We start from the raw sequence: 12,501 nt of genomic DNA, 5'->3' as shown, positions 1-12,501 counted from the left end.
CCCACCCCAGTCTGACCTTTCACCCTCACCTTGACCTCTTTCCACCTATCACATTTCCGACGCCCCTCCCCCAAGTCCCTCCTCCCTACCTTTTATCTTAGCCTGCTGGACAAACTTTCCCCATTCCTGAAGAAGGGCTTATGCCCGAAACGTCGATTCTCCTGTTCCTTGGATGCTGCCTGACCTGCTGCGCTTTTCCAGCAACACATTTTCAGCTCTGATCTCCAGCATCTGCAGACCTCACTTTCTCCTTGTCAGACTATACCCTTAAGTAAATCCATGAACCACTGAGAAACAAAGTTAGGAATTTTAACATTTTGTCATTCTTCCCTAAGGTCCAGAATTTGAAGGAGAGACAGAAGGACAACAACATGACTGTAGAATTCTGTTCCACTCTTGACTATTTTGGTTGTAGCTCACCTATGAGATGTGGCAACCTTGAGCAATTTCAGATATTAAAAATCCATGTATACCATTATAGGTTACTACACAGTGACAAGGATAGGAAGTGTCGCTGACTTCTCTGTTCTTGGATGCTATGGGATGCAAAGCACAATTCTACCATTTCCCACAACAGTTCAAATGAAATCACCTGTCCCAAAATATGATAGGAATCAAACTTAAGACCATTGTTCCCAAGTTGACTTAATACTATATCACAGTATATTTATCCAATTAAACACAAACAACAAATTAGCAAATACACTAATCATTACTGAATACAAAATGTCAGTGATAAAGAACTCACTATATCAAGGAAAGCAAAATTTAAATGAATTCCATTGTAGATTACTATTTTGCAGAAACAAACCAATATGAGTTGTGATGCAAAGAGCTTAGTTAGTAAATCGTCCTTGCATAATGAAATTTCCAAAATGAAGTCAATCAATTCATTCAAACGCTGAGGAACTCAAGACATCCCAGCCACCCCAAACAGCAACAGCTATCACTCAATGTGATCGTCCAATTCGTTTAAAAGTAATGGATAGTAGTGCCATACATGACGTATTTACAAAGATAAGGATAGGACTAACATTACAGCTAATGGGCATTTTTGTTTAATTGCCCATCCCTAATTATCCACGGCAGTTAAGAGGAGAAAGTGAGGTCTGCAGATGCTGGAGATCAGAGCTGGAAATGTGTTGCTGGAAAAGCGCAGCAGGTCAGGCAGCATCCAGAGAACAGGAGAATCGAAGTTTCGGGCATAAGCCTGAAGAAGGGCTTATGCCCGAAACGTCGATTCTCCTGTTCCCTGGATGCTGCCTGACCTGCTGCACTTTTCCAGCAACACATTTCCAGCACGGCAGTTAAGAATCAACCACTGTGCTGTGGGCCCAGAGTCACATGTAGGCCAGACCATGCAAGGATGCAGTTTCCTTCCCTAAAGGGCATTGGTGAACCAGATGGATTTTTCTAACAATCAATAATAAATTCATGGTCATCATCGGACTTTTAATTCCAGATTTTCATTGAATTCAAATTCTATCATCTGCCATGGCAAGATTCAAGCCTGGGTCCCCAAAGCATTACCTGGATCTCTGGATTAACAATCTAGTGATATTACCATTAGGCCATTGTTTGGAGCTACTTTTTTTTAACAAAAGAGAAGATTTATGGGTGATGTGATGGGTCTTTAAAATTATAAATGAATTGGATATTGGATTGGTTGTGGAAAGAGTGTTTTCACTTGTGGAAGAATCCAAAATTAGTGGCCATACATGAAAGATATTTAGAAATAAATTCCTTAGGGAAACAAAAGCAAATTTCCAAAAAATATCTACTCAGATTAGTTAGATTGTGGAACTTGCTACTTGCTTGGGATAAGTGGTTCAGCCAAACAGCTTATTGTGCTTTCAGAAAGAAACTATACACGACAGGTGGGAAGGAGAAAAAAACAGACGTATGCTGACAGGCTGAGAATGGTAAAAATCTGGAAGTGTGTGAGCACTGCGGATGCTGGAAATCAGAGTCAAAGAGTGTGGTGCTGGAAAGGCACAGCCGGTCAGGCAGCATATGAGTAGCAGGAGAATCAATGTTTTGAGCATAAGCTCTTCATCAGGATTGAGGGGGTGGCTCAAGGGGACTGATAGATAAGTGGGAGGGGGGTGAGGCTGGGGAGAAGGTAGCTGGGAATGCGATAGGTAGATGAAGTTGGGGGTGAAGGTGATAGATCAGAGAGGAGGGTGGAGTGGATAGATGGGAAGGAAGATGAACAGGTAGGACAAGTCAAAAAGGTGGTGCCAAGTTGAAAGGTTGAATCTGGGATAAGGTGGTGGGGGGGGGGGGGAATGAGGAAACTGGTGAAATCCACATTGATCCCATGTGGTTAGAGGGTCCCAAGGCAGAAGATGAGGCGTTCTTCCTCCAAGTAAAGGAAGTACAGGAACTACACATCCTTGGCGGAGTGGGGGGGGGGCAGTTAAAGTGTTCAGCCATGGGACGGTGGGGTTATTTCATGCCTGTGTCCCAGAGATGTTCTCTGAGGTGTTATGCATGTAGGCGTCCTGTCTCCCCAATGCAGAGGAGCACATGTGGAGTAACAGATACAGTAGATGATGGGAGTGGAAGTGCAGGGAAATCTGTGACGAATGTGCTTTGTGAAGGCTGCTTTGGGGCCTTGGATGGAAGTAAGGGGGGAGGTGTGGGCGCAGGTTTGCAATTCTTGCTGTGGCAGGGGAAGGTGCCGGGAGGGAAGGGTGGGTTGGTGGGGAACATGGACCTAACAAGGGAGTCATAGAGTCAAAGAGTCATAGAGATGTAGCGGAGGAAATGGTCTTCACAGAACGCAGATAGGGTCGGGGAGGGAAATATTTCCCTGGTGGTGGAGTCTGTTTAAAGGTGGCAGAAATGTTGGAGGATAATACAATGTATCCTGAGGTTGGTGGGTACTCACATAGGCCCCAGCTATGCCTGTCTCTTTTTTGGGTACGTGGAACAGTCCATTGCTGCAGCTATATCGGCACCATTCCCCACCTCTTCCTCCGCTATATTGATGACTGTATCGGCGCCACCTTGTAATCCCATGTGGAGGTTGAACAGTTCATCAATATCAGTAACACGTTCAACCCCGATCTTAAGTTAACCTGGACCATCTCGGATACTTCCCTCCACTTCCTAGACCTCTCCATCTCCATTACTGGTGACCGACACAACATGGACATCTATTACAAACCTACTGACTCCCACAGCTACCTGGACTGCACGTCCTGTAAAAACGCTATCTCTTATTCCCAATTCCTCTGCCTCCACTGCATCTGCTCCCAGGAAGACCAATTCCAATACAGAACATACCAGGTGGCCTCCTTTTTCAAAGATCGCAATTTCCCCTCCCACGTAGTCAATGATGTCCTCCAGTGCATCTTATCCACTTCCTGCACATCCATCCTCGAACCCCACCTCTCCAAAAGCAACAAGGATAGAACCCCCGGTCCTCAGCGTTCACCCACTGACCTCCATACAGCCCTCTTGACCTGTCCTACCTGTCCATCTTCCTTCCCACCTATTCGCTCCACTCTCCTCTCCAACCTATCACCTTCACTCCCAACTTCATCTACCTATCGCATTCTCAGCTGTCTACCCCCCCTCCCATTTATCCCTCAGCGTCCTTGGGCCACCCCCAAGCTTTTGAGCTTATGCTCAAGATGTCGATTCTGCTGCTCCTCGGATGCTGCCTGACCAGCTGTGCCTTTCCAGCACCATACTCTTCGACTGAGAATGGTAAAAGACAGTAGTGCCTGTGGAATATAAACACCTGCATAGACTAACAGACCAAATGGCCTGTTTCTGTGCTGTGTATTTTACAAAAGCTTTCCTCAAGTCTCCTGAATAATTCACATCAATACTTCTTAAAACAGAGAAATTTATACCAGAACACTACTAAAATTGATCTTCTGCTCCTAATAATCTATACAAAGGTATATAGAACAACTGATTCTGCTTGAATTAGAACAGGAAATGGTTAGAATCTGCTACACATATGGAATCCCTACAGATAGAGGCCATTTCAGACTATTGAGTCTGCACCAATCCTCCAGAGATCATCTCATACTTCACCCTATCCCCTTAACCCATTTACCATGGCTAATCCAGTAATCCATCCAATTTTGGACTGTGGGAGGAAACTGGAGCACCCACAGAACACGTGCTGATAAGGGGAGAACGTGCAAGCTTCACTCAGAAAGTCACTCAGGGCTGGAATCGAATCTGGTCACTGGCGCTATAACACAGAACTAATTAAAGAAAAGTATCCAAGCAAAAGTAGAATCCATTTTTCAATAGCATCATGTGGTGCAGAGATAGGATAAATAGTGAAAATATTTTCCCAGGGATGGGGGAGTCCAGAACTAGAGGGCATAGGTTTAGGGTGAGAGGGAAAAGATATAAAAGGGACCTAAGAGGCAACTTTTTACACAGAGGGTTGTGCGTGTATCAAATGAGCTGCCAGAGGAAGTAGTGGAGGCTGGTACAATTGCAGCATTTAAAAGGCATCTGGATGGGTATATGAATAGGAAAGGTTTAGAGGGATATGGACTAAGTGCTGGCAAATGGGACTAGATTAGGTTAGGATATCTCGTCGGCATGGACAAGTTGGATGAGATGGCCCTCCTGATGAAAGACTTTTGCCCGAAACATTAATTTTTCTGCTCCTTGGATGTTGCCTGACCTGCGGTGCTTTTCTAGCACCACACTCTCGACACTAGTCTCCACCATCTACAGTCCTCACTTTTGCCGAGTTGTATCAAAGGATCTGTTTCCGTGCTGTACACCTCTATGACTCTATTTATAGATATTGTAAAATGCAATGCACATCAACAACATTTGAGCAGATTGTTAAAAATCTTATATGCAAGCTTTCCCTATCCTGTCATCAAAATAAGCATGATTTGGAGATGCCAGTGTTGGACTGGGGTGTACAAAGTTAAAAATCACACAACACCAGATTATAGTCCAACAGGTTTAATTGGAAGCACACTAGTTTTTGGAGCGACGCTCCTTCATCAGGTGGTAGTGCCAATTAAACTATAACCTGGTGTTGTGTGATTTTTAACATCAAAATAAGCAGCGGTTGTGATTAATCTGGCTACACAGCATCAAGGTCATGCCATCTCAAAGCTCCTACAACTGTTCACTTACTATCAGAATAATGTAGAGCAGAGAGCAAACCATATTCAGACCATTAAGTCTGTGTTGGTCACATCTATTCTTTTATCAATAAACTTGCAAGATTACTATTGTTAACCTCTTACTCCCTATCAAAATGACTACCTCAGTTTCTGCTATTGTTCGGGTACAATGTTCAAGATCCTGACAAATGAAAATATTTCCTTTCAACCAATGTTTGGCTAATGTCTTTGAAACTATCATCTCTGATTATTGGCACATTGATCAGGAGGACCAGGTTTTTCTCTATCTGCAAAATTAAATTCTCCCATCATCTTGAAAACTACATTTCGGGAACACCACTCCAAACTAGCTACCAGTTAACAAAAAAAAAGTCTGTTCACCTCCACCATTTGCTTCCTGTCACTTAATCAATTTTGTATTAATTTGGGTATTTCCCCCTCAAATCTATGTGTTTTTACTTTCCTAATCAGCTTCCCATAGGCATTTTGTCAAATGCCTTCTCAAAGTTTATCTAATACAACACCTATTGCATTGCACTGATTGAATTATTTGTTGACTTAACTGAGAAAGTCAGTCAAGTTAATCCAGTGTGATCTATCATTAATAACTCTATGCTGAATCTCCTTTGCAAATGAAAGTTTATCATTTTATGATAATGATTACCAATAATTTTATTGCTACCAAAGTTAGTTGACAGCCCTGTAGCTTTTTGGTTTGTCCCTCTCCCTTTTCTTGAAAAAGCAGCTTAATATTGTGTGTCCACTGGTTCTCAAAGTTATTTAGTCAAAGGGTCCCTTTTCAAATCGATTTGAATTTGTGGACACCAAATTTAATATGTACTGCATGCAAAAAAGTGTTTTAATGTTACTTTTAAGAACTCAGCTATTTACTTACATCTATTTACAGTCAGACACAGAGACCCTAATGCACTTCCAGCATTTCTCAACACATATCTCTTCCTCATGAGATGAGCTCACTCTACACTGATCATTGTTCTTGCCTCACATCAATTCTGTCTCTGGCCGTCACTCATTTAATCACAGATCCCCATAAAGTTTCTATGCACCCAAGTTTCAGAACCACTGGTCTAGTGGTTATACTCTTTTACCAATAAGGATCAAAGAATGGTGGCCAATGCCTCTGTTACATATATGTAATATCATAGGCATTTCATTGGGATCAGATGACTTCCTGTTTTAAGTGATGCTAATCTTTTTAGAATATCTTCAAGGTATCTTGTTCATAACTTCTCTCTCCTATTCAAAGCATCTTTATGTCATGCACTGCCTTTGCGAAGATAGATATAAAATACTTTACTCACTACTATGCTACTGCATAGATTTTCCTTTGGAACTGTAATAGGTCCAGTATTTTCCTTTGCTGATCATGAATACTTTAAATCTATAAAATGTTTAGAGATCAATTCAATGTTACCTCCTAACATTTTCTTGTAAACATATATTTGCTTCCATATTAACTTTTTCTAATTGCTTCTGTATTTTAATACAATCTTTGCGGTAATTAACCAAATCTGTCTCCTGAGGTTTGTTACAACTCTACTTTTCCTATTTAATTTTAAATATTTATTGCTTTTCTCACCTGGGGGCATGAGCTTTGGATGCCTTTCTTGCCTTCACCCTTCAAGGATATATAGCTATTTTATACCTGGAACTTTCTTATCTCTTAATGTTTTATTTTGCTCCACCACTGAGCAGTAATTTTCTCCAAATGTCTATTTTATTTCTAACTTGTTAATAGAATATGAAGTTGTCTTCCCCAATTACCATTCTTGAACTGTCCAGTACATGGCGGACACGTACAACAGCAGTGCTGTTAGAGTTCCAGATGAGATTTTGACCCAGTGACAGTGAAGAATGGTGATAGAGTTCCAAGTTAGGACTGTGTGTGTCTTGGAGGAAAACCTGCAGATGGTGCTGTACCCATGCAGCTACTGCCCTTGTCTTTCATAGTGGTAGAGGTCACAGTGTTGTAAGGTATTATCAAAAGAGATTTGATGTGTTGCTACAATACATCTTGTAAAACGGTACACATTGTTGCCATTATGCACTGATCGCATAGGGAGCAATAATGAAATGGTGGATGGCATGCTGATCAAGTGCTTTGTTCTGAATGGTATTGACATTCTTGAATGTTGTTCAAGTTGCACTTGTTCAAGCAAATGGAAAATATTCCATCAACTCTTGACTTGTGCTTTATAGATGGTCAGCAAGCTTTGGGGAAGTGAGAAGCTGAGTTGCTCACCACAGAATTCGCAGCCTCTGACTTGTTTTTGTAACCACAATACTTATATAAGTCTGTAAGTTAGCCCAAGGAGCTTGAAGGTTGTTTTCAGACGTAGATAATATAATCAGTGAGAGTCTCTGGTGAAGCACTGGTGGTATATCCCGCCTCTCTATTTATAGGTCTTGGTTTCTTAAGATGGATGATGTCATTTCCGGTTCTTTTTTTAAGGGAAGTAGATAGAATCTAAGTCAATGTGTTTATTGATGGAGTTCTGGTTAGAATGCAATGTCTCGAAGAATTCTCATGCGTGTCTTTTTGTCTTACATCAAAGACATAGCAGAAATGACCTCCAGAATACTCAGAACCCTTGGCATCATGGTAGCCCACAAACCTACCAACACATTTAAACAGAGATTAATGAACCTAAAGGATCCAGTAGATACCACCAGCAAAACTAACGTCATTTACAAGATGCCATGCAAGAACTGTAAAAAATACTACATCGGACAGACTAGCAGGAAACTTGCCACCAGGATACATGAACACCAACTGGCCACCAAAAGACACGACTCACTCTCACTGGTCATACAGACCAAGAAAGACACTACTTTGACTGAGACAACACACACATCCTAGGACAGGCAAAACAAAGACGCATTCGAGAATCCTTACAGGCATTGCATTCTAACCATAACTCCATCAACAAACACAGCAACTTAGATCCTATCTACCTTCTCTTGAAAAGAAATGAACCGGACATCACCCACCTTCAGAAACCAAGACCTTTAAACAGAGAGGCGGGACATACCACCAACACTTTATCAGAGACTCTCACTGAAGATGTTACCTAGTGTGGTGACGAAACATCTGAAAACAAACCTTCAAGCTCAGAGAGCTAATTTACAGACTTATCATCAATCTGAGCTACAAATCTTCTCAAAAATCGCTAATAATACTTATATAGCATAAGAAATAAAAACAGGTGAAGGACATCCAGTCAATCAAACCTGCTGTGAAATTAAATGAGATTATGGTTGATCGAAATATGGCCTAAACCACACATCCCTGCCTGGCCCACAGAACCTTTAACCATTATGCTCATTGAGATCCAAAGGAATTTGAGGTAATTTCATTAAACATAAAAGATTCTGAACAGGGTGATAGGTAGATGCTGAGGAGATAAGACCATCTTGCCCCTTATGGAGAAATCCATAACTGGGAGACAAATTTCAGAATAAAAGGTCTCCTATTTGAGAGAGATTAACATGGTAAAATTGAAGATGGAAGGCAAGATTACAGCAGCATGAAGTCATGATTTGGAGATGCCAGTGTTGGACTGGGGTATACAAAGTTAAAAATCACACAACACCAGGTTATAGTCCAACAGGTTTAATTGGAAGCACACTAGCTTTCGGAGCGTCGCTCCTTCATCAGGTGGTAGTGGAGGGCTCAATCCTAAAAATCCTAGGATTGAGCCCTCCACTACCACTTGATGAAGGAGCAACGCTCCGAAAGCTAGTGTGCTTCCAATTAAACCTATTGGACTACAACCTGGTGTTGTATGATTTTTAATTTAGCAGCGTGAAGAGGTGTGTAGGTGGAGGTTTTAAATCAGAAGCAGTGGACTAAACACCTGAGAATAAATGACAACAGGTTAGGAAACACACACTTTTTGTCTGGTCATACTCCATTTGTTTGCCTACTTCTATCACACCTACTGATACACTGTTACTTAACTGCTGCTTTATAATGCGCATTCTGTTTCTTTCACTGTGGCACGCACCCACACCTCTTTCTTTTCTCAATGCTCCTCTTTCTCTCCTCATTGTTCTTCATAGTTTTCTGTTCTGAGTTATCAATGTTGATATTTAGAGGTATTCTTAAACACTAATCACAGGCTGCAAGCAATTAGGAAACAAAAAAGTGGTATGTTAGTCTTTACTTCAAAGGGAAAAGATTATAACAGTGAAGTGGTCAATGCAAATGTACAAGGCTTTAGTGAGACCATTCATCTATAAGTCTGCATACAGTTTTGGTCTTCTCACCTAAGGATATACTTTGGTGTATAATGGAGTTCACAAGAGTGATTCCTGATTTGAGCAGATTGTCTTACGAGGAGAGTCTACATGCTAATATTTCTTAAAATTTAAATAAAAATAACCCCATGAAATTATGAAGGGACTGACTTGACAGTGTCAGAATATGGGATCAACCATTTTGGACTGAGATAAGAAATTTCCTCACCAAAATGTTTTGAATTTTTGGAATTCTCTACTCTTAGACACTGTGGACAAGTCGACATCACAGATACTTGAATACTAAGGCAAACAAAAAAATGTGGTAGTAGTTCAGTAAAGTGTAGATCCTTGAATATCAGCTATGATCTCACTGAATTGGCAGAGCAGGCACAAGAGGCAAAATGGACCCCATCTCCTTAAACGTAGGTGTTTCTCTTTCATCTGTTGTCTTAGACTTCTTTACCTCTTCCAATAATCAGAAAAAAGGGCATTTTGCTACAGATTAAAACTTCAGGAACTGGAACAGATGGTTTTCAGACTGAACCACAAACCAGCATAGAAGTATCAAATGAAACAGTAAAACATTAAACCAGAACTGCCAGGAACATAATATTTTTTGAAACAAAAAGCATTGTAGAAAATTAGCCTTGAAAAGGACGCTGAAAGAAAAAGGAAAATAATTAACAATTAAACATTCACAAAACGTTGATGGTAACGAAAGTGGGGAAGAGAATTCAGAAACCAACACCACAGTGCCACCAAGTGCCCAATGCCTGCAACTATTAAGATATAAGTTCATACAAAAACTGCAAATAAGTTTCAAAGTTTTACCATTTTAAACCTTGACTTGACAGTTCCTAAAAATTGTACTGGGGCAGTGTGTATATATGACCAATGTTTACCGACCTGCAGAAAGGAATTTAAGGATGTGACAATAAGATATCTCTTTTGGTTAAAGCAGGTTTTAGAAGATTATTGTGTAGAGCAGAAAACTCGTGAAAATATTGTAGAATGTGAATAGCAGGCTATATGAGGTTAATACCCTACATAAAATTCTGTTAGGTCAAGAGTTGACTAAGACAATATGTGTACATTTTAACTCTTTCCAACGCTTTTCAGGAGAATAGATAGAAACAGGATTTCAGTTCTCACAATGAATTCACAACAAGGGTTTTCTCAAAGGTGAAGGATGAGCTGGGTAGCTTCTCTCTCTAAACACATTCAAGTGAATTCCAAACAATATATAAACCAACGATGTAAATTCTAGGCAGGTGATTTCTAGCAAGTTCATTATGTAAAAAACAGCAGCTCCATGTACTTGACTGTTGAGTGCACTCAAACCATGTCATTTCTAATAATGACATATTACTAATATGTTTATTTCTAATAATAAACTCTATTAATTTTTGAAAATACAAGTCATACCATCTTTTTCATGACCTGGTTGAAAAAAAAAATCAGGTTCAAATTGCCAAATCTAATCTAAATATGCTACTGCCCACAATCCTTTAACATAAATTCTCAAAAACATTAATAACGAAGCATCTTCATAGCAGTGTTCATTGAGTATGTCCAAGTTAGCTGAACAAATGGCATCAGTTCACAAATTAAGCAGTTGGGATTTTATTAAAGGTACTAACCTTAATTGATAATTTGGCGGGCCAAACCTCAATACTGAGGCGATAGAAGGATTAGAGAGTATCACAGGAGAAACAGCCAAGGTACTGATATCTACCATCTTGGGTTGAAACACATATAGTGTATAGCAGAGGAAATGAGCTTAGGATAATTAATTTGAGAAGTGTAAGTTGGATTTAGTACAATGATCAGTCAGGAGCAGATGAATCTCACTCAAAACTGTATTCGGATTCATGAACCCTATGTAAATTAAACCATTGGTGGTTTATAATTGTATGTCACAAGAATACTTTTCATTTTGTCTTCTGTGAACAAAAGATGAATACACATGACATATGGGTCCCTATCACAAAGCCTGCATCACATCATCACTTAGTTAGATTCTGAGCAACAACAATGGCTTCCAGATGACAGGGATATCTGATCTATTCGTGGCAATGATAGATACTGCCAAACATAAGATAATATTTCAATATCTAACTGTGAAAAATGTAAAAAATGGCAACAATTTAATCAGGACAACTTGGTGGAAATCAATTCATTCTATGTTTCTTAATTATGTGGTCCTCAGCCCACTAGAATTTCAATCAGCTAAATGTCTTAGCTTGATTAATGCAGCAATGGGAGTCAATTAAAATGAGGGTAAGTTGAAAGAGATCGGCAGGTTAGGACAGAGCAATTTCAAACAGGTATGTAGGGGGTGATGGATTCTCAGAAGAACGTAGCACGAACAGCCAAGTTTCTGCTATTGAGACTGGCTCTAATGCAACGAGGGGTACGTCGGCTTCCAAGAGATCAAATGTGTTAGGGGATTCTCTAGTCCGAGGTACAGATAGACGTTTCTGTGGCCAGCAGAGAAAAAGCAGAATGGTGCGTTGTTTCCCTGGTGCCAAGATCAAGGATAGCAGAGAAATATTACCTTATGTTTGGCAGCATCAGTGAGGGTGCAGAATGTTCTCACGGGGGAGAGGGACCAGCAAGAGGTCATTGTCCACATTGGAACCAACGATATAGGAAGGGAAAAGGTTGGGATTCTGAAGGGAGATTACAGAGAGTTAGGCAGAAATTTAAAAAGGAGGTCTTCAAGGGTAGTAATATCTGGATTACTCCCAGTGCTACAAGCTAGTGAGAGCAGGAATAGGAGAATAGAGCAAATGAATGCATGGCTGAGGAACTGGTGTATGGGAGGATTCACATTTTTGGATCATTGGAATCTCTTTTGGGGTAGAAGTGACCTGTACAAGAAGGACAGATTGCATCTAAATTGGAAGGGGACTAATATACCGGCAGGGAGCTTTGCTAGAACTGCTCGGGAGGATTTAAACTAGTGAGGTGGGGGGGATGGGACCCAGGGAGATAATGAGGAACGAGATCAATCTGAGACTGGTACAGTTGAGAACAGAAGTGAGTCAAACAGTCAGGGCAGGCAGGGACAAGGTAGGACTAATAAATTAAACTGCATTTATTTCAATGCAAG

The 12,501-nt window shown here is 40.5% G+C and overlaps 1 protein-coding gene across 3 annotated transcripts in view; it reads right to left on the bottom strand.

Annotated features, from left to right (window-relative positions):
• Window positions 1–12,501, bottom strand: part of LOC122564925 (neuronal calcium sensor 1) — a 185,111-nt gene that overhangs the window by 79,832 nt on the left and 92,778 nt on the right. Inside the window, exon 1 of one of the 3 annotated variants that reach the window (XM_043720413.1) lies at window positions 9,158–9,227. The exons of the other annotated variants lie outside the window; for them this stretch is intronic. Coding sequence (XP_043576348.1) covers window positions 9,158–9,204 — 47 coding nt within the window. The 5' untranslated portion in view covers window positions 9,205–9,227. Of the gene's footprint in view, window positions 1–9,157; window positions 9,228–12,501 lie in introns of those variants that run through there. 3 annotated transcript variants of the gene reach the window in all.

This window comes from Chiloscyllium plagiosum, chromosome 30 (assembly GCF_004010195.1).
Source record: "Chiloscyllium plagiosum isolate BGI_BamShark_2017 chromosome 30, ASM401019v2, whole genome shotgun sequence".
Classification (NCBI taxonomy): Eukaryota; Metazoa; Chordata; class Chondrichthyes; order Orectolobiformes; family Hemiscylliidae; genus Chiloscyllium; species Chiloscyllium plagiosum.
Note: the sequence above shows the minus strand (reverse complement) of the source record. Positions and strands in the feature narration are given on the sequence as shown.